We start from the raw sequence: 21,348 nt of genomic DNA, 5'->3' as shown, positions 1-21,348 counted from the left end.
TCAGTTGCCCTCAGTGTGAAAAGACGGATCTCAAAATCATACAGTCATTGTTGGAAAAGGTTCAAATACACAAAAATGCTGAAAAAACAAAAAAATTTTGGGACCTAAAGGACTTTTCTTAAGAACAGCAGGCAGTTTAACTGTCAGTACTACATAAAAGATAACATGCATTTTGTATTTTCCCTCTTCTTTTGGTAAAAGAATTAACATTTTGCAGATTCTGCAAGGTGTATGTAAACTTTTGACTTCAAATTCATGTAATATGTTAATAACGTCATACTATGCAAGTTAAATGCATTACCATTTCATGTTGTCTTAAATCATTTTATTTTCTATCCACACAGAGACAGAAATACTCAATGATGTTTTGATAATCAAGAGAAAGATCTGAAGTAAATCAGTGAATCATATTCAGTGCTTTATATTACACGGTGTCCAACTGAGCAACCTCACAGCTGTGGCCCGTGTCCGTCACACTGAATCTTCTCAATATACAAAAATCACTATGAATCAATCTTAGCCTTATGGTAACCAAACACCAAGCATCTGTCAGTCGGCACGTACTCAGACTCAAGGCTATTATGACGACAAGATCAGCCTCTAATCTAATACTGCATATCATACACTAAATAGGCCAGCCAGAGAGATGAATAATCTCTACCCAGCATGCACAGAGAAACATTGACGTCACAGGGCACAGCGGTGAGGTAACTCTACCTGAAAACACACCAAAGGAGAAAAAAAGGCATGCAGGGGAGTTAGTGAAATGAGTTTGGAGGGGCTTTTCTGCAAAAGGAATTAATCACAATTATTTCTTGTTGTTCTGAATCATCCGTTTTGTTGTAGCACAACAGAGGCTGCCACTTTTAATTAAAAGCCAATCAGACAATTAGAGCTCTGCAGTGAATACATAAACACTAGAATGAGATTAAATCAAGAGGCAGACACATTCAAGTCAGTGGCAAGAAAGACGGCAATCACAGATCCACAAGGAAGAAACTCAGATTTCAAAAACAGAAAAACACAACTTTTGTTTTTTTGAGTCCCTAATCATAGTTTGAATATTTAAAATAACTTTAAGCTAAACAGCTGCAATGATTTGAAATAAACATTATATATGAATTTACATTTGGATTTTTAGCCATATCCAACTAAAACAAAACCAGTCTGCGAGAAGCATTAAATGCAGTTGGTGATTACGTCATTTGAGCACTAGCCTTGACGCTTATTGACCCAACAAGAGCCTCTGGGTAGGTCGTAACCGATCCGCATGCATTTGTCCTACATGGTTCAATAGCATGTATGACAACAAAAAATCAATGATTATTCTGTCTACAGTCGTGGCCAAAAGTTTTGAGAATTACATAAATATTGGAAATTGGAAAAGTTGCTGCTTAAGTTTTTATAATAGCAATTTGCATATACTCCAGAATGTTATGAAGAGTGATCAGATGAATTGCATAGTCCTCCTTTGCCATGAAAATTAACTTAATCCCGAAAAAAACTTTCCACTGCATTGTTAAGAAGGCTTCAGGGCGTCCAAGAAAGTCCAGCGAGCGCCAGGATCGTCTCCTAAAGAGGATTCAGCTGCGGGATCGGAGTGCCACCAGAGCAGAGCTTGCTCAGGAATGGCAGCAGGCAGGTGTGAGCGCATCTGCACGCACAGTGAGGCAAAGACTTTTGGAAGATCATAAGATGGCCTGGTGTCAAGAAGGGCAGCAAAGAAGCCACTTCTCTCCAAAAAAAAAAACATCAGGGACAGACTGATCTTCTGCAAAAAGTATGGCGAATGGACTGCTGAGGACTGGGGCAAAGTCATATTCTCAGACGAAGCCTCTTTCCAATTGTTTGGGGCATCTGGAAAAAGGCTTGTCCGGAGAAGAAAAGGTGAGCGCTACCATCAGTCCTGTGTCATGCCAACAGTAAAGCATCCTGAGACCATTCATGTGTGGGGTTGCTTCTCATCCAAGGGAGTGGGCTCACTCTCAATTTTGCCCAAAAACACAGCCATGAATAAAGAATGGTACCAAAACACCCTCCAACAGCAACTTCTTCCAACAATCCAACAACATTTTGGTGAAGAACAATGCATTTTCCAGCACGATGGAGCACCGTGCCATAAGGCAAAAGTGATAACTAAGTGGCTCGGGGACCAAAACGTTGAAATTTTGGGTCCATGGCCTGGAAACTCCCCAGATCTTAATCCCATTGAGAACTTGTGGTCAATCCTCAAGAGGCGGGTGGACAAACAAAAACCCACTAATTCTGAAAAACTCCAAGAAGTGATTATGAAAGAATGGGTTGCTATCAGTCAGGATCTGGCCCAGAAGTTGATTGAGAGCATGCCCAGTCGAATTGCAGAGGTCCTGAAAAAGAAGGGCCAACACTGCAAATACTGACTCTTTGCATAAATGTCATGTAATTGTCGATAAAAGTCTTTGAAACGTATGATGTGCTTGTAATTATATTTCAGTACATCACAGAAACAACTGAAACAAAGATCTAAAAGCAGTTGAGCAGCAAACTTTGTGAAAACTAATATTTGTGTCATTCTCAAAACTTTTGGCCACGACTGTACATGTACAGAAGTTTGGGATTTCTAAGATTTGTATAGTTTTTTTTTTTTAAAGAAGTTCTTTCAAAATTTATTTGAACAAAAAAAAAAGTAATATTATAAAATATAATTTCAATTTAAAATAACCATTTTCTGTTTTAATATACTTTGAAATATAATTTATTTCTGTGATGCAAAGCTGAATTTTCACCAACCATTACTCCATTGATCATTATCAATGTTGGAAACAGTTGTGCTGCTTAATATTTTATTGAAACTTGTGATACTTTAAAAAGAACATTTTCTAAAAATATAGGTCTTTACTATCAATTTATTTTCAATTTAACACATCCTTGCTGAATAAAAGTATTAATTTCTTAACATTTTATTATTTAAAGAATCCTGAAGTAAGTATATATAAAAAAAAAAAAAATCAGCAGTACAACTGTTTCCATCATTGATAATAAATCAGCATATTAGAACGATTTCTGAAGGACCATCTGACACTAATGATGCTAAAAATTCAGTATTGCACTACAGAAATAAATATATGCAATAATATTTTACAATATTACAGTTTTTTTCAGTATTTGTGATCAAATAATTGCGGACTTGATGAACAGAAAAGACAAAGAAATCTCACTGATCCCAAACTTTTGAACGGCAATGTATGCGTGTCTTACATTTCCAGGGTTGAAGCAGTTTGGTTCAATCACAATGTCTTAAAGGAGTACTGAGGTTAAAATTTGTTGCAAATCATAGGAAAGGACAGGCCCAGAATTACCCGACAAGAAGTGTAAGAAAGAATAAGATCAGAGAAAAAAAAGAAAGAGATGTAGCCACATTGGGTGGAGCCCTCCGATCGAGGTCATGCACATCTCGGTTCAGTTTTATTGAAGTGAGATGTGATTTTAGTGGAAGAGAGAACAGTAGCACTGTTTGATTTAGACTAGTTCATTGCTAAGGAATGTCAAAACTTACTATCAGTCCGTTTGCGTGTTGCTGATCGCTACTTTGATCCTTCAAATTTTAAAAAGAAAACACAAATTGAGAAATAAGCCAACTCCACAGATGGGAGAAAGCCACAAAAGATGCACATGGTCTCTGCTTTAATTTGTAGCAATAATAACAATGGTCACTCAAGGTATTTTAACTTCCTGAATCTCTTAAACTGTGTTCACACAGTCAGTGTTTGCGACTGTCAACTGTATTTACTACAATTAATTCAGTGCACACTACCAGTCAAAAGTTTTTTAATGTTTTTTTTTTTTAAGAAGGTTTGACCTGAAGTACAGCAACATATTGACATTTTTTACTATTTAAAATACCTGTTTTCTATTTAACTATAATATAATATAATTTATTCCTGCTGAATTTTAGTATCATTACTCCAGTCACATAATCCTTCAGAAATCATTCTAATATTCTGATTTGCTGCTCAAAAAACATATGTTTATTATGTTGAAAACAGTTGAGTAGAATTTTTTCAGGTTTATTTGATGATTAGAAAGTACTTTTGAAACATTATAAATATCTTTATCATCACTTTTGATCAATTTAAAGCATCCTTGCTAAATAAAAAGTATTAATTTCTATCATTTCCCCCTCCCCCCCAAAAAAAATATATATACATTGACTCCAAGCTTTTGAATGGTATAGTGTATAATGTTAGAAAATGTTTTTATTTCATATAAATCTTTATATCTTTCTATTCATCAAAGAATCCTGAAAAAAAGTGTACTCAACTGTTTTAAATATTGATAATAATGAAAATAAAAAATGTTTCTTGAACAGCAAATCAGCATTTTAGAAAGATTTCTGAAGGATCATGTGACCTTGAAGACTGGAGTAATGATGCTGAAAATTTAGCTTTGATCACAGGAATAAATTACATTTTAATATATATTCAAATAGCAAAACAGTTATTTTAAATAGTAAAAATATTTAAAAATTGTACTGTTTATTTTACTTTACTGTTAGCTGTACGTTGGATCAAATAAATGCAGGCTTTGTGTAAAAAAAAACTAAATATTTTACTGTTCAAAAACTTTTGACTGGTAGTGTAAATGAATTTTTTACAAGTTCATCTGTTAAATGTATTAGTCAGTGTCAACACAACCATATTTAGCACTGTAAAACAAGCCTGACAATTGCATTCTGCCACTGTGTGAACGTGGCCTTTGTGTCGGAGAATCACCTCTCCAAACCATTAATATAATACCTGCTGGAATGTTCATAAGCCGGCCAAAATAAACATTAACTGGGTTATGGAAAATTACCGGTTGGGTTGCACAAGACACATAAATATTAACACAGTGGGGCAGACAAAACACAGGTGCATACACATTCTGAGCTTTAGAGATGAGCATTTTACCTTGGCAATCTGTAGTAGTACGATACAGTGTTTGATGGACTCTACCATACTCTAAAAAAGAAAAACAAGAAATGAAAATGCATTCCGTTACCAAAATTAGATCCAAAATGCAAATGGGTAAAGGTGCAGATGCTCTTACACAAGTCGTGTCCTTCAGGTTCTCGATTTTCTGTGAACAGGACAACAAAGAATAGGAAAAGGGACAGTTTCAGTTAGAATTGTGAAATGCCCTTGAATTAAAAACAAAGATGCACCTTTACAAAACCTTAAAAAAGCAGAAATGAAAGCCTGAGACCAAATGACAGTCTCATGAGTTTCACCCCTAAAATAGGTTTAAAATGTGACTCTGTGTAAAAGCTTGGCTTCAAATTTGGCATCTGAAGTATCTTCAGAAATCTTTGCATGTGAAGAATTTACAATATACATATACATTTACATTTAATTGCAGCTAACCGACCACCCCACCCCCTTATATGTGACCCTGGACCACAAAACTGGTCATAAGTAGCACAGGTATATTTGTAGCAATAGCTAACAATACATTGTATAGGTCAAAATTATGGATTTTTCTTTTATGCCAAAAATCTTTAGGATATTAAGTAAAGATCATGTACCATGAAGATATTTTTTGTAAATTTCCTACCATAAGCATATTAAAACTTAATTTTTGATTAGTAATATGCATTGCTAAGAACTTCATTTGGACAACTTTAAAGGCGATTTTCTCAATATTTAGACTTTTTTTCAACCTCAGATTCCAGATTTTCAAATAGTTGTGTAAATATTGTCAAATATTGTCCTTTCCTAACAAACCGTACATCAAAAAAAAAAAAAAAAGAAGTAAAAATTGAGCCTCAGACTGGTTTTCTGGTCCATGTTCACTTATCTCAAAGCAAGTCGATTTGCAATCACTAAGTAATTTTGCACTTAGTGCCTGATTAGAAATAATTCCAAATAAATTGATTTATTTACTCTTATTCATGGAAATACATGAATGTCTTTTAAACTACATATTATCAAGTCTGAAAATGGGCAAATATACCTTTCTTTGTGTTTTCAGTTATCAAGTAACAGCTTAACCTACTAGCTAAAACAAAATAGAAACATTTTAATCAGCTATGACTTTTATGCTCTTTTATTCGAAAGTCGGATTGTCCTTCAATAAAGCCATATTGGGCTTTCCAGTTTCTCACAGTTATTGTAATAAAGGTGGATTATATTCTGTTTCTAGCAGAAAGTCTCTGATAGACAATATACCTCTGATGACAAATAAAAATGAGCATGTCTTACTCTGCGTGACTCATCTTCCTTGCAGTCTTTAATCTTTTCATCAAAGAGCTATAAGAACAGGAATTAGTCAGCAATGAATGTAAGAATTTATATGTCAGCTCTAAATAAGACAAGAAGATAAAAAGTCTTACCTTTAATTGGTCGATCAAAATCTGCAAATACGCATCAGCTTCAGCTAGCTTCTTGTCGAAGTCCTGAACGCTGGGAACAAATCCTGTTTCTGCCTCCTGCAAGTGAAAGTGAGATGGATCAGTTTCAGATGTTCTCCAGTGTATAAAAGCTTCCATGGTGTCCTAAGCTCAGTCACGTTCTGCTTTCGAGAGGAACTGAGCAGAACCGCTCCCTGTGCCTGTTCACATTTCTCTCTAACAGCTTTAACTGAATTACACAATTAGACAACAGGCATAAACAGAGATCAGTCCATGAGAGGGACCGATTCTGAACTGTAGAATAAAGGTTACAGATTGTGATAGTTATTGATAGAGGAAATCTAGAAAGAAAAACAAGAAAGTCATCCAATGCACATCAAACACTGCAACAAATATGTCAGATGCTTCTAGGAAATGAGGACAGCTGATCATTATCTTGAAAGATAACATTTCTGATGCTATGTAACCGATTCAAGCTATTCAAGATTGAAAAAGGAAAACAAAAAGCAATAGGCCTTAAATTGTTCAATATGACCTGATATTGCTGGTATGCAGACCAGAACTTTAATGTTGATCATGATAACATATAATTAACCAAGATTTTATTCATTCATTTCAGTTTTACTTAACCAAACAACTAAATTAGGCAGTTTAAAACAGGTACATTTTAAAATAAATAATGTAATAAATAAAAATGTTAATTGAATGTATGCTCATTTTATTTATCAAACATCAACTAATAACTACTTTTTAATGCACATGCTTTAAGCTATGACATTTCTTCTATGAGGCGTGACGTCACTTCTAAACTCATAACACATACAAATTCTGAGAATTACATAAGCAAATTCACACTTTAACCTTAAAACAGCTTTCTTATAACTAGACGTTTCAATATTTTTACTGTAATCTTATAAAGCTAATCACAATTTCTTCTTTTACAATACTAGTGAAGTTTGATTTTAAAAAAAAATCTAGTCAAAAGATTTTAATGTTTTTTAAAGAAGCCTCTTCTGCTCACCAAGCCTGCATTTTTTGATTCAAAGCACAGCAAAAACAGTACAATTACGATTTTTTTTTAAAATAACTGTTTTCTATTTGAATATATTTTTAAATGTAATTTTTTCCTGTGATCAAAGCTACATTTTCAGGACTCTTTGATGAATGGAAAGATCCAAAGATCAGCATTTATCTGAAATAAAAAGCTTTTGTAACATTATACACTATACCATTCAAAATCTCGTAGTCAGTATAATTTTTTGGGGAAAGAAATTATAGAAATTAATACTTTTATTGAGCAAAGATGCTTTAAATTGATCAAAAGTGATTATAACTACATTTATGATGTTACAAAATATTTCTAATTTCAGATAAATGCTGTTTCCATTTTGATCAACTTTCTATTCATCAAAGAAACCTGGAAAAAAATTAACATAATAACAACAAAAGTTTGAGCAGCAAATCTGAATATTAGAATGATTTACACAGTAATTATGCTAAAAATTCAGCTTTGAAATCCCAGGAGTAAATTACATTTGCTGTACTTTGAATCAAACAAATGCAGGCTTGGTGAGCAGAAGAGAGTTCTTAAAAAAAAAAAAAAAAAAACGTAAAAAATTTTCTGTTAAATTTTTTTGACTGGTTTTGTATACGTAGCATAACCACAAATACAACCTAAAGATATTTCAGACCTCTCAGTTAAACTATCAGAATAAAGACTAAAGCTAATAATGGCTAGCACAGGTGGTTTTGAGGAGTAAAGTTTAGATAGCACAGGCAATATTGGCAGTAGCCATTATAAGAGATGTACTCCCTGGTCTGGGGGTCACTCTTGCAAATTTTGGATCTTGCCGGCTCTCGTGAAAGACCTTACGCTGGAGATAGGCGGAAATGAACTGCATGGGAAAATGAAGAAAAGCCATGGGCAGCTGACTGTCGGTCAAAACTATAAACATTATAAAAATAGGTCAAAGTCCAATGGAGCAGAGCAAATCCACTCAGGAATCAAAGGTTAAGTGGAATATCAGTATGAAACCATGTGATTCATTCTGTTGACTGCAAACACACGGATGTGGAAGCACAATAAAATATTTAATGAGAGTTTTGCTTCTTTTAAAAAAAAAAAATAATAAGATCAAGTTCCACTCTTACTCAACAATTATAGGAGTGCTTTTACTTTTACAAAGCACTCGGTCCTGCTAAAATGAACTCCCTAAACAGTCAGGATTAATTATCAGCTGGAATGAAAGTCAGAAACATTGTGACAACACAATTAGCAAATGTACATTACATTCTAAGCATTGCCTTAAGAGCCATTTTATCACGCAGACAGTCAGTTTTCTATTTCAGGTCAACTATACTCAAACCAGAGCAACAGTTTAGCGGATAAAACAGCAAATACTTTGAAACTGTTGGCTTAGTTATAGCTAGCTAGCTGACAGCTACATGAATAACAACACATCATAATTGCCCAATAACAGGAAGGTATTTTTATATCGTCCGCATGAGCTGAGGGTTTGTTTGTATAATAGTAATGCAAGAATGCAGGTAAAGTACACTCAACAGACTGCTTACCTTGCCAAGCAGTCATGCCAAGCATTGCTTTTGCGTACCTTTGTTAATAGTACAGTATGTTTCTGGCAATCTAGTATCCTACAGTTGTACCACTGCTTTTCTATGTGACCAAAACACATTTATCCAAAAGATATTTAATGATGGTGGATTCAATACTAGTGGATTCAATACTAGGGCTGGGTTTTGACACAAATATTATGATTTGATTAGATTCTGATTCACAAGCTTCTGATTCGAAATCATTATCGATTATTTGATGCAGTGCATGCCAAATCTTTTTCAAGGAGAAAAAAAATCCCAACTACTGCTGTAAAATATACATGAGAGTGAGTTGGTATTACATTACTATATTATTAAAGGTTAAAATGCAGGTTTGTATACAAACAATTAAATTACACTCAATGATGTTTTTATAATAATAAAGCTACAATTACATTATTATATTTCTACTCCAGTTTGTTTTTTGAAATATAAACATATAAATAGTGGCTGTCATAAAATCTTGATAGATCTATTCAAATATAAATTAAATATCGAAGTTTGTGGAATGTGCCACTTCCCGGTAGGATTTTTTAAAATCCAGTACTCAAATTAAACAAAGAAATCGTGACAGCCCTAGTGACGAATAATGTAAATGTGACTTTAAGTTACTTTTATTCAACCAGCAAGTTTTTTTTTTTGACCGGAAATGACACAGGCTTCTCTCAAAAGATAATAAGACGATTTACAAGAGGCATAATTGTGGAAAAAAATCACAATTTCTCAGCTTTTATTTACATTTGAACAAAAAGTGGCATGTCCAAAATAATTCATACCCTTTGCCATAGCCGCAGGAACGTATTTTGAGCAGGGGGGGGGGGCTGAGGAGGGAAAAAAAAAAAAAAGGGGGGGGGGGAGGGGGGTCCAGTCGAGTGTTGCCAAGAGCGAAGTTATAAGTAAAAAATAAAGTTGCTCTGTTGTTGTTTTTGATTGCTAATAAAATAAATTTAGTTTAGTTGAACATGGGAGGCTACAGATCTAAGGGAGCACCGCACGTCCCTCCCAAGCATTTCTGAGCCGCTGGAGTCACGTGACGAGAATGATGCGAAATGACTGGTGGCGGATCCAAAAGCGCAAGAGAACTATTGATAATAAACATTTAATTTATTTGTTTAAAATAAATGAGCTGGTCTTTATCGTTGCTGTTTAAATTGCTCATTAAAAAATAACGATGAACCACAAATTAAGCATTCGTTTTAAAAAGGTGAACCCTTATTTATTTGGGGTACAACGCAAGTATAATTAAGCTTTCGTCTTCTTTATTTTGTTAATAAGACTTAGGTGTTTGATAAATGCGAATTTTCCATTGTACTACTTTATGACTGGTCTGTTTTAATAATAATGAACCACAAACTATGTTTTAAAAGTGGAAATCTATTTTATTTGCGCTACAAATTGTATTATTATTTCATATTAATAAAAATAATGAGCCACAAAGGGGAACATACAAAGACTGTTTTATTTTATTTTTTACACCAAGTCAGTTTACTAGTTTTTTTCTTCTTCAAGTTTTATTGAATCAACCTTACGCATTAGATTTGATCCACGAAAAGATAACGTATAAAAGATCATGAGAATGCGACATAGCTGCTGCTGAAAGTTTATGAGATCAAAAATGTGAAATTACTTACACAGTCATAAGCTCCAGGTCTGCTTCCTTATCCAACTGATCTGCCGGCTCAAGGCTCAGTCTGTTTTTATTTTGTTTGGAAATGCGTTTTTGCACCATGTTGACTGGTGTATTTTTAATCTTCAATGACGGATGCGGTGACGTCACGCGACAATTGTTGCTTATTGTCATTGTATTTTTTTCCAATGAATTTGAATGAATATTCGAATTAATAAAATTAGTTTTAGTTCTTTTTTTGTTACAAATTTTACATTTATTTATTTTTAGCACCGCACCCCCCGCACCCCCTATTTTTTCTTTAGCTCCGAGCCAGGGGGTGCTGCAGCACCCTCAGCACCCCTACTTCCCGCGGAAATGCCCTTTGAAAACTGTCACAGTCTATGGGAAAATCCAAAGTTCTATACCATTCCAAATAGTCCAAGCTGTTCTAAAGCATCCTAATTACCCTGATTCATTGGGAACAGCTGTTTTAAGAAACTCAACAGGTGAAAACAGAAGCTGTCTGCTGTTGGTGTTTGGACAGTCATGGCTAAGACAAAGGAGCTCACTGAGGACCTGCAGCTGCACTTTGTGGCTGCTCACAAGTCAGGAAAGGGTTATAAGACCATATCTAAATGTTTTGAAGTTCCAGTGGCTACAGTGCAAAGTATTATTTAAAAAAAAAAAAAGTTCTGCACTGTAAAAAATCTCAGAGGACAGAGTCGGACACCAAAAGTGACACCTGTGCTGGCCAGGAGGATAATGAAAGAGGTAAAAAAAAAAAAAAAAGAATCCAAGGATCACCACCAAGGCCATCCTGATGAATCTGGGCTCTGGGGGTGGCAACATCTCAAGGCAGACAGTCCAACAGACACTGCACACCACTGGGTTCCACGGACACAGACCAAGGAGGACACCACTTCTCCAGAAAAGGCACACAAAAGCCCACTTGGCCTTTGCAAATGCTCATCTGGACAAAGAAGATTTCTGGTCTTCTGTTTTATGGTCAGATGAAACAAAAATTGAATTGTTTGGCCACAATGATGTAGCCTTCATTTGGCATAAAAAATGAGAAGCCTTCAAGCCTAAGAACACCATCCCCACTGTCAAACATGGCGATGGGAACCTAATGTTTTGGGGGTGTTTTTTTAGCTGGTGGACCAGGGAACCTAATCACAGTAAACGGCACCATGAAAAAGGAGCAATACATCAAAATTCTCAACAACAAAATCAGGCAATTGAGAATCTGTGCAGGGAGCTAAAAATCAGGGTGATGGCAAGGAGACCCTCCAGCCTGAAAGAGTTGGAGCTCATCGCTAAAGATGAATGGGCAAAAATACCGGTGGAGACATGCAAAAAGCTGGCCAGCAATTATAGGAAGCGTTTGATTGCTGTAATAGCCAATAAAGGCTTTTCTATTGATTATTGAGAAGGGTATGAATAATTTTGGACATGCAACTGAGAAGCTGAGAAATATTTTTTTTCCACAATGATGACTCTTGTACATCGTCTTATTGTCTTTTGGGAGCAGCCGGTGTCATTTCCGGTCAAAAAAACTTGCTGGGTGAATAAAAGTAACTTTAAGTCAGAATTTGCCAGGGGTATGGATAATTTTGGCCTTGACTGTATATCTGGAATACGGTTTTATTGAAATGTATATTCCGTGGGAATTAGCCTGCAGTTCTCTAGTTAATTATGCTTTGTTATATCCTACAGGCACCATAAACATCTCACCTCCCAACAGCCCTGAGATCGCTATTTGGCAAGAACAAATTGCCAAAATACTTCTTAACAAGCATTTGCGACCCCCAAGAGAGCAATGCATAATTATTTTATCCTGTGCCTGGCAGAGAAAAGCTGTGGCACGCTGAGATCAACATGGTAGTTGTTAACACACACCTGAACACACAGATTGTCCAGACAGGAAGCTGTTCCCACTGACTCAGTCTTCCAGTCTGACTCATAACAGAAAATCTGAACATCCAACACAACTGCAGAGAATATTTCTGTGTGAATCAACTAAGCCACCTGAGGCGAATAAGCTATTGTTGTGCATTTTTACGAGACAAACACACCAGTGACACATTTGAAAGGCAAACACACAAATCTGACTTATAGTCATGTGCTCTTATGTCAGCACACATGATGTGGCTGAGATTGCAAATCTCGAGTAAGTAGAAAAGTAACTACGCATTCAAGTGTGACCCATGCCCTCTCTATTTGCACAAGCAAATGCTTTCCTACCTTCGTCAACACACACACACCCACCCCTACCTGTCCACACTCACACACAGCAAGATTTAATGCATCAGTAAACTCCAGCAATACAAAGATACTCACTCGGTTCTTGCCACTGCAGGACATGCCTCCACAAATCTGACCGACACTCACAGAAACACTTTCAGTATCAGTCCGCACACCCTTTCCTGTAAGTTCCCCCTCTGAAGCAGGGGCGAAAAAGGTGAACAACCTACTGGCCTGCCAGCTGATTTAGAGCCTTTTTCTATAAACCACTCTTGACCAGGAAGAGTACACTTCCTCAAAAGAAAGTAACATAAGCTGTACAGACTGTAGAAAACAAAATACAGTGCTGTGATTGGATTTGCCACTTGCTGCACAGGAGTGGCTGGCTGAATAAGCAAAGCTGGGATTGGCTGCCGGAGATCATGTGACCGGAAAGCTGCACACACTCTGCGTGTAGGTACACGCAGCTGCTAGTCAGCAGGTTTAAAAACAAAACAAAAAAAAAACACAGAGGTAAGGTAGAGAAGGAACAGAGAGATCTTTGAAAGGATATGATGAGGGAATGAATATAGAGGGAGATGAAGAAAGTAAGCATGAAAATTTCATAAAAACAGCTGCATGCTTTTCTCAGCTTGTCCTGGTTTCCCCCTTTGGTACGGAGCAGGTGGGTATGTCTAGCGCATTCATTACCCTCAGAGCTCGTCTTTAGGACATTTTTATTTTGTAGTTTTCAGATCATTTAAAAAACAAAACTTTCACAAAGTCTAATTTAAAACACATTATGATATCCTAATGACAACTAATGGGAGGACACATTTCAGAAAAATAACATTCATTAAAAAAAATTTAATAATAACAAAATAACATAATAAAAAATAAATAGTTAATCACTTATTACAAAGAAATAAAATAACATACAAAAAAAAGAAAAATTGAAATTAAATAAAAATAAACAAGAAATAAAATAAATATATAAAACAAAATAAAAAAATACAATCAAAATTACAAAATAAAATAATAAAAATTAAAAGTTAAACAATATCACAAAAAATAAATAAATTAAAATATAAAATAAATAACAAAAAATAAAGCAAAATAAATAAAATAACAAAAAATAAAAATACATAATAAAATACAACAAAATAAAAATAACATCATAAAACATAAAAAACATAAATTAAAAAAAAAAAATAATAAAATAATGAAAAATAAAATAAAATAAAATATAAATAACAAAAAATAATGAAAAAATAAAAAACAAAACAACAAAATAAATTAAATTAAATTAAAAATAACAAAAACTAAAACTAATAATAACAAATATAATAAAAAAATTAATAAAATAAACAATAAAATAAAATAACAAAAATAAATAAAAATAAATAAATTAGAAATAACAAACTAAAATAAAAAAATAACATAATAAATAATAAAAACACTAAATAAATTAATACATAACAAAATAAAAGAAATTTACTTAGCATCAAAACCTGGAGCAACTCAATGGATTGCACCACAGACAAAAAAAACAAGACACAAAATTAATAAATTCCAGCCTTCAAGAATTGGTAACTTTCAAAAGTTTTTTAAAAACAATTTTTAAAATATATTTTAAAAATGTTTTACTTTATACATTTTAGGAGTATATAACACATAGATTACCTCTAAATTCAAAGAGGTTATAAAAAAAAAAAAAATCAAGATCTTTAAGCATATTTTATTTTACACCTCTCTGAGATCATAAATGTGGTACATGTGACTGTGATGTGGCTCTTACTCGCTGTAGGGTGTGGCGTAGAATTGTCCCCTCTAAGGCATGAATCCACTTCTCCCGCTCGTCTGCGTCACGGGCTGAGAGGGGAACATCCAAAAACACATCCATTAGTAATAAGCAGGCGGACCGCAAACACACGGCATGTGAAATGGAGAGTGGAGAATGACCCTGGCGAGGAACTGTAAAGGTGACAGCGGTAACTAACTACAGCTCTGTAGTCGTATCTGGTTTTCCTTAATGAAAACAGGCAGAGTTTCACGAAGACAAGACAGGGTTGTGGCTTAAGTTAAACAGGAACACACACAAATGAAAGCCTCTGCCCTTGTGTACATACGAATGGTAAATAACATTCATGAGTTTCTTAAAGAAAAGAGGGATGAAATTACAGAAAAGCCAAAGTGTGATTAAAAAAAACAGCCTCTGCGTTTTATAAGATCTATAAATCAAGCTCGAAACTATAAAGCCTACAGCATAAAATACAAGTAGGAGTTAATAACTGTCAGGTTTATGTACACATTTATGTACCCTGAATAAAATTCTGTCTTGTTTACTCACCCTCAGTTTTATTCATTCCACTTTCTAAGTCATGTTTACACACAATCAAACCTGATGCTGACGCAAGAGTGAAGGAGATGGTTTTCAGTAAATACTGACCTAAATTTGGTCTGTTTTTCAAACAAAGCTGACATCAAAAGATTTCAAATATACAGCAATAGCTGTACGGACCACTTTTATACTTGTTTTTGGAGCTTTAAAGTCATTGTTCACTGTATGTAAAACAGCAGCATTAACATTTTTCAAAACATCTCCTTTCGTATTTCACAGAAGAAAGAAATCATAAAGCATCACATGACCCATGGTAAATAGTCAGATTAAAAAGTACTATATGTAGTTCACAGCAGGAGGCAAATCAAACCTCTGACTTGATTTGATGTTTGGCCTGAGGAGGTACCACATATTAGTCTAAACCTCTTTCTCGCACTAATAGCCATTAGTCATTCATTTAATCATTCCCTCAGGGAACAAATGAGAAACAGCGCTCCAAACATAACATACAGCTGACACTTCGATAGATGAAGCTGCAGAGCTCAGCATAAAATCTAAAAGCTTTCAGAAGCACAAAATGCAATCTACATTTCTGTAACAAAATCAAATACAGCTGAATAACTCACTAACTGTGCTCTTATAGATGACAGAACAACCTTAAAGCATGGCGGTGTTACACATACACAGAATTGGTTAATAATCCATACACTTTAACCAGAAATATCAAAAATACAAATGTTTTAATATCTTTAAGAAAAGAATTTGCAATTCTCTTTACCTGCTCGTAAAATACAGTAGCATTAACGTTCGCACGGGACCACCAAAGCTATCACATATCTATGGAACATGCTTGAAATCAATGTCCCAGATCTGTGTGAGACTCACCGTCCAAAACAAACATGGCCCCTCCCTGCGCTACTGACACCAGAGCAGAGATCACATGACGCATGATGCCAGGCTACCTCCACTCGCTAGCCAATGAGGTTTCACTAGGTGAGGTAGTAGAGTTGATTACAAAACACCGCACTTGTCCGTTATTTGGCAATGAGGACGTGCTAACTTTGACCTAATCTACAGCAACAGCAAAACCCTGAGTTCAATATGAAATTTTACACATACACATATAATCAAAATATTGTGAAAATCACTTTAAAGTTGTCCAAATGAAGAAGTTCTTCGCATTGCATATTACTACAGGGCTCTATGCTTACTTTTCTTTTTAAGCTCCTAGCTTAAAAAAAATTAGGAGTACATTCTAAACAATAATCAAAAAATCTTAAAAAAAAAAAAAAAAAAAAAAAAATAGCTTTCCTATTACGAGGTGATATTTGACTTCAAAGTAATTTACAGGGAAATTTTGTTTTGTTTTTACCTTTGCAATGGCATTTTTCTAACTTTATTAAAACTATATCATCTTGGCAAATTTTTTAAATGTTAAGCTTTTTAAAATTTCTAAGTAAAACAACAGAATAAGGATAAGTTACCAATCAAATGAAATCAGTATTAATCAAATTAATGTGTACTACAGAGGTGGCACAGAAGGCGGCAAAAGTGGTTTGTATTGTATTTTCATATGTTTAATGAGGCCCAGAGGTGGCATGAGTGCAATCAAATTCATAAATTCATGTTGACATTAATGTTTTAAATATAATATTTTTAATACAGAAATACAGCTCGTAATTTGTTCGAACAGCTGATTCATTCAGGAATAAAGCAAGTGTGTCTTTGAATGGGAAATTGAATCATTTTACTAGATTTGTTTAAAAACGCACATTCATTCATAACTAAACACAGCTGTATTTGAATGGAGATGCACAGCAGCTCAGTTGTGACTTGTTTCAGACCAAGCGGCAACCTCCTGCTCTCTCTATTGAAACCAACAAGGAAGTGGCTTAAACTGTATCCACTGGCCGCTAGAGACTGGCTGCAAAAGGTAGTCAGCCCCATAGATGCCCCATGTTAAACTGCCCAACTTTACAGCAGAAAAAAACATGTTTACAGCCTTGTACAAAAAGTGGTTTTGATCTATAATAGCTAATTTCACCCTTCATGTCAACTGTGAGGGGGTTCATTTTTTAAAACTCATCCGTTTAAGTTTTATTAAGTAAAGTTCTGCATAATTAAGGGTGTGGTCACTTGAGTGACAGGGGGGTTGCCGCTGCTGTCACCACTGTCGCGCTAGGTGGGCGTGGTTTCAGCACCCAGCTCCACCCGCATCCCACCTCTTTGCCCATTTTCGTTTATCCGGGAGTGACGTGCAATGACGCGATTCCAAGATGGCGACAACCGAATCCCGCCCACTATAGGCTTCAAAATTGCTCTTCAGAAACCTACGGATGACGTCACGGACACTACATCCAAATTTTTTACAGTCTGTTTCAGACTATTTTTGATAACGAAACAAAAGCAAAATCAGGCAACAGTATTATAGTCAGACAATGTAAGTCACTTAATAATAACTTATTGTTTATGTAACTGTTGTATTATTATTAACTAAATTAAAAGCTGTCACCTATCTTAGTTCATCGCGATCTCACAGTCCCATTATAGTTCCATTATAACCAACAATGCTCTATACACTGCACAATCAGTCTCTTATTTATACTCTCTCTACTCTGTTTATGAAAGGATTTGTGAGATATGCCCGTGATACATAAGTCATCTTTGCAAAAACATGTGGAAACCTTTGAAACTCCCCTCAGCGCAGACACAAATATGCTGATCAGGTCAGTCGCACATGGAGCTCCTAAATAATTTTTCATAGTCGCACGCAGTTAGGGTTGGGTATCGTTTGAATTTTATCGATTTCGATTTCGATTCCGATTCCGATTCCATTTATCGATTCCGATTCTTTTCGATTCCCAGTTTCGATTCCAATTTAGTAAAAAAACAACAACAACAAACACAAAAGTCAAACATTAATATATTAAACATGTTTATTTTCAGTGCTAGCTTGCAACATATTATTTAAGTTCTCAACCTTTTTTATATCAGGGCCCCCTTCTTCTCGGGTCAATTTTGCAAGGCCCCTCTATGCCTGACATTTCCTCTAAAGGTGTTTATTTTTGAACCTTTTTTATTAACCTAAACATTTGTTTTGCCTTTTTTTTATTTTTCTCCTGCATGTTATAAAAAAATTCAAACAAACTTTAAATTAAAGCTATACTTTAGAATTTAAACGAAAACCCTCTGCTCTAACTTTTTAACATGAATATACATATACAGATTTAAAGCACCTAAATTATTTAATTCAGACATTCTTCAGAGTACTCTTTCTTAAGTAACTGAATATCTACTGTTTGTATTTATTATAAAATAAACATATAAATGAAAAGGTCCTGGCAGATTGCACGCACGGCAGGGTCCTGGCAGATCACTAGATGAAAAAAAATGCACCCAGGAATCGATAAGAGGAATCGAAATTTTAATTTTATAACAAGTATCTGATTCTTTATCTTAAGTATCTGATTCCAGAATCGGAATCGATTTTCGATTCCCAACCCTATACGCAGTAGTTTTCAGGTCACAAATGTAGAGCCACTGTAGAGCCCAAAAATTAAGTTTTGATATTCTAAATTTACAAAATATCTTCATGGAACATGATCTTTACTTACCATCCTAATGATTTTTTTTTTTTTTTTACATAAAAGAAAAATGGATCATTTTGACCCATACAATGTATTGTTGGCTATTGCTACAAATATTCCTGTGCTACTTATGACTGGGTTTGTGGTTCAGGGTCATGTATATTTTACATTATAATTTTAATTATATACAATAAAACAAATATCCTCAAAGAAATGGACATTTTAACTGCTGTCTATTTGAATTGAATGTTATTTGAGTGCCAACTTTTGTACAATGTAATTCAGTTTGCTCTCCTCCCTCTCTCTACCCTATATACTGAAACAAAGGTGGAGTGTTTCTCTAGAGAGCAATGGCGACTTCAGCATGGAATGAGGGCACCTTATGCAATGTGCCCTTCTAATGATACCAGCAGTATTCGAGAAAAAGAGAGAAACTTTAGCACTTAACAAATTGTCTTGTCATTTACACAAGTCCTTTTAAACGTAGTGAATGTGAAAGATATTTCTGGAAGACACTAGTAGTTAGTGTCACATAACAGGACGTTTTTACCAGACTTGCTACTAAGTTGCTACAAGGTGTTAAAGAATGGTGAAACAAAGAGTAACAGTCGGAGAAGTCAAAAGTGTGTGTGTGTGTGTGTGTGTGTGTGTGTGTGTGTGTGTGTGTGTGTGTGTGTGTGTGTGTGCGTGTGCGTGTGCGTGTTACGGGTGAAAAGATATTACAAAGAAAATCTGACAAACACAAATTATTATTTACATATCATGGTCAATATTCAATAAATGGGTGATATTAAAATTACACTATAATGCTGGGTTAAAAACAATGTTCAATAAATGAACATAATTATAAGTTGACTAAATTATAATTAAACAATAAAAAAAAATTTAATTGCTTATTAATAAATGTTTACCTTTTGATGATTGCTGATGCCGCTAGTAATTATGTGTCTGATTTTTAATTTATAACTTATTTTGGGTTAATTTTAAGCCAGCAATATATTCATTTTTAAACAATAGTTGAGTTAAACAAAACAACCCAGAAGGTTAGGTTAAACATTTAACCCAACTGCTGGGTCAAAGAAACCCAGTCGCTGGGTTTGTCCTTTTTTTTTTTAACCCAGTGCTGGGTTGTTTTTAACCCAGCATTTTTTGAGAGCAGAAAATCTTTTTTTAACAAAGTATGTCTTCACTGTAATTTTTGAACAATTTAATGTATCTAAAAGAAAAAAAAAACTACTGATACTGTATGCTAGAGTATTTTTTTAATTACAAAGAAAAATTAATCAAAAACATTTTTTAATTACAAAATAAAATAATAAACTACTAACATAATTGTAGGAATTAATCAAAACAGTTTGCCATCACAAGATTACAATTTACGGTAAGAAAAAATTAGACAATTATATGATAAAAAATGTAATCTAAATGTAAAAATAGAGGAAATATATTAAGATGGGAAAATAATGGGTAACACTTCATTTTAAACATGTCCTTGTTACATGTTACATGTACTTACTATCATGATGACAATTAATTATGCATAATTACATGCAAGTAACCCAAACCAAACCCTAATCCTAACCATATAGTAAGTACATGAAGTTAATTAATATTACTCAGTACTTAAAGGAACACTCCACTTTTTTTGGAAACGGGCTCATTCTCCAACTCCCCCAGGGTTAATAAGTTGAGTTTTACCGTTTTGAAATCCATTCAGCCGTTCTCCTGTTCTGGCGATATCACTTTTAGCATAGCTTAGCATAGATCAATGAATCCTATTAGACCAATAGCATCACGTTCAAAAATGACCAACGAGTTTCCATATTTGTTGTATTTAAAACTTGACTCTTCTGTAGTTAAATCGTGTACTAAGACCGGTGGAAATGCAAAGCTGCGAGTTTCTAGGCTGATAAGATTAGGAACTACACTTCCATTCCGGCGTAATTGTCAAGGAAGTTTGCTGCCGTAATATGGCCGAAGCAGGCGTAGTATTATCAGAAATGAGTTCCCAGCTAGTTTAGCATTTGCACATGTGCTGCGTGGTATTACTGCTCCTGCTTCAGCCTTATTACGGCAGCAAACTTCCTTGACTATTACGCCGGAATGGGAGTGTAGTTCCTAATCTTATCAGCCTAGAAAACTGAAGCTTTGCATTTCCACCAGTCTTAGTACACGATATAACTGCAGAAGAGTCAAGTTTTAAATAGGACAAATATGGAAACTCGTTGGTCATTTTTTAACGTGATGCTATTGGTCTAATAGGATTCAATGATCTATGCTAAGCTATGCTAAAAGTGATATCGCCAGAACACGAGAACAGCTGAATGGATTTCAAAACGGTAAAACTCAACTTATTAACTCGGGGGGAGTTGGAGAATGAGCCTATTTCCAAAAAAAAGTGGAGTGTTCCTTTAAATGTATTATTACACTGTAACAAGGACACCGCAAAACAAAGTGTAAGCAAATAATGAATATGGTACAGATTTATTGTGCATCCCTGGTGTGTCCATCTGTCCAGAAAATATAGTAAGCTGCCTAATATCTATAGTTTGGAAAAGCCTTTGTACTGCTTAAAAATGCTGCTTACTGAGGAAGCTCAGTAGGTTTT

At 34.7% G+C, this 21,348-nt stretch overlaps 1 protein-coding gene across 3 annotated transcripts in view; it reads right to left on the bottom strand.

The window, feature by feature from the left end:
• The window catches only part of osbpl9 (oxysterol binding protein-like 9), a 45,650-nt gene that overhangs the window by 15,420 nt on the left and 8,882 nt on the right, over positions 1-21,348 (bottom strand). The window contains exons 4-9 of one of the 3 annotated variants that reach the window (XM_073819482.1): positions 14,611-14,684; positions 6,350-6,445; positions 6,219-6,266; positions 5,068-5,097; positions 4,929-4,979; positions 3,536-3,574 (exon numbers count right to left, since the gene is read on the bottom strand). In XM_073819482.1, the coding sequence (XP_073675583.1) occupies positions 3,536-3,574; positions 4,929-4,979; positions 5,068-5,097; positions 6,219-6,266; positions 6,350-6,445; positions 14,611-14,684 (338 nt within the window). Of the gene's footprint in view, positions 1-3,535; positions 3,575-4,928; positions 4,980-5,067; positions 5,098-6,218; positions 6,267-6,349; positions 6,446-12,929; positions 13,085-14,610; positions 14,685-21,348 lie in introns of those variants that run through there. The other 2 variants (XM_073819484.1, XM_073819483.1) reach the window with 2 other exon arrangements.

This window comes from Garra rufa, chromosome 15 (assembly GCF_049309525.1).
Source record: "Garra rufa chromosome 15, GarRuf1.0, whole genome shotgun sequence".
Taxonomy (NCBI): Eukaryota; Metazoa; Chordata; class Actinopteri; order Cypriniformes; family Cyprinidae; genus Garra; species Garra rufa.
This window is presented reverse-complemented; position numbering and strand designations above follow the sequence as displayed.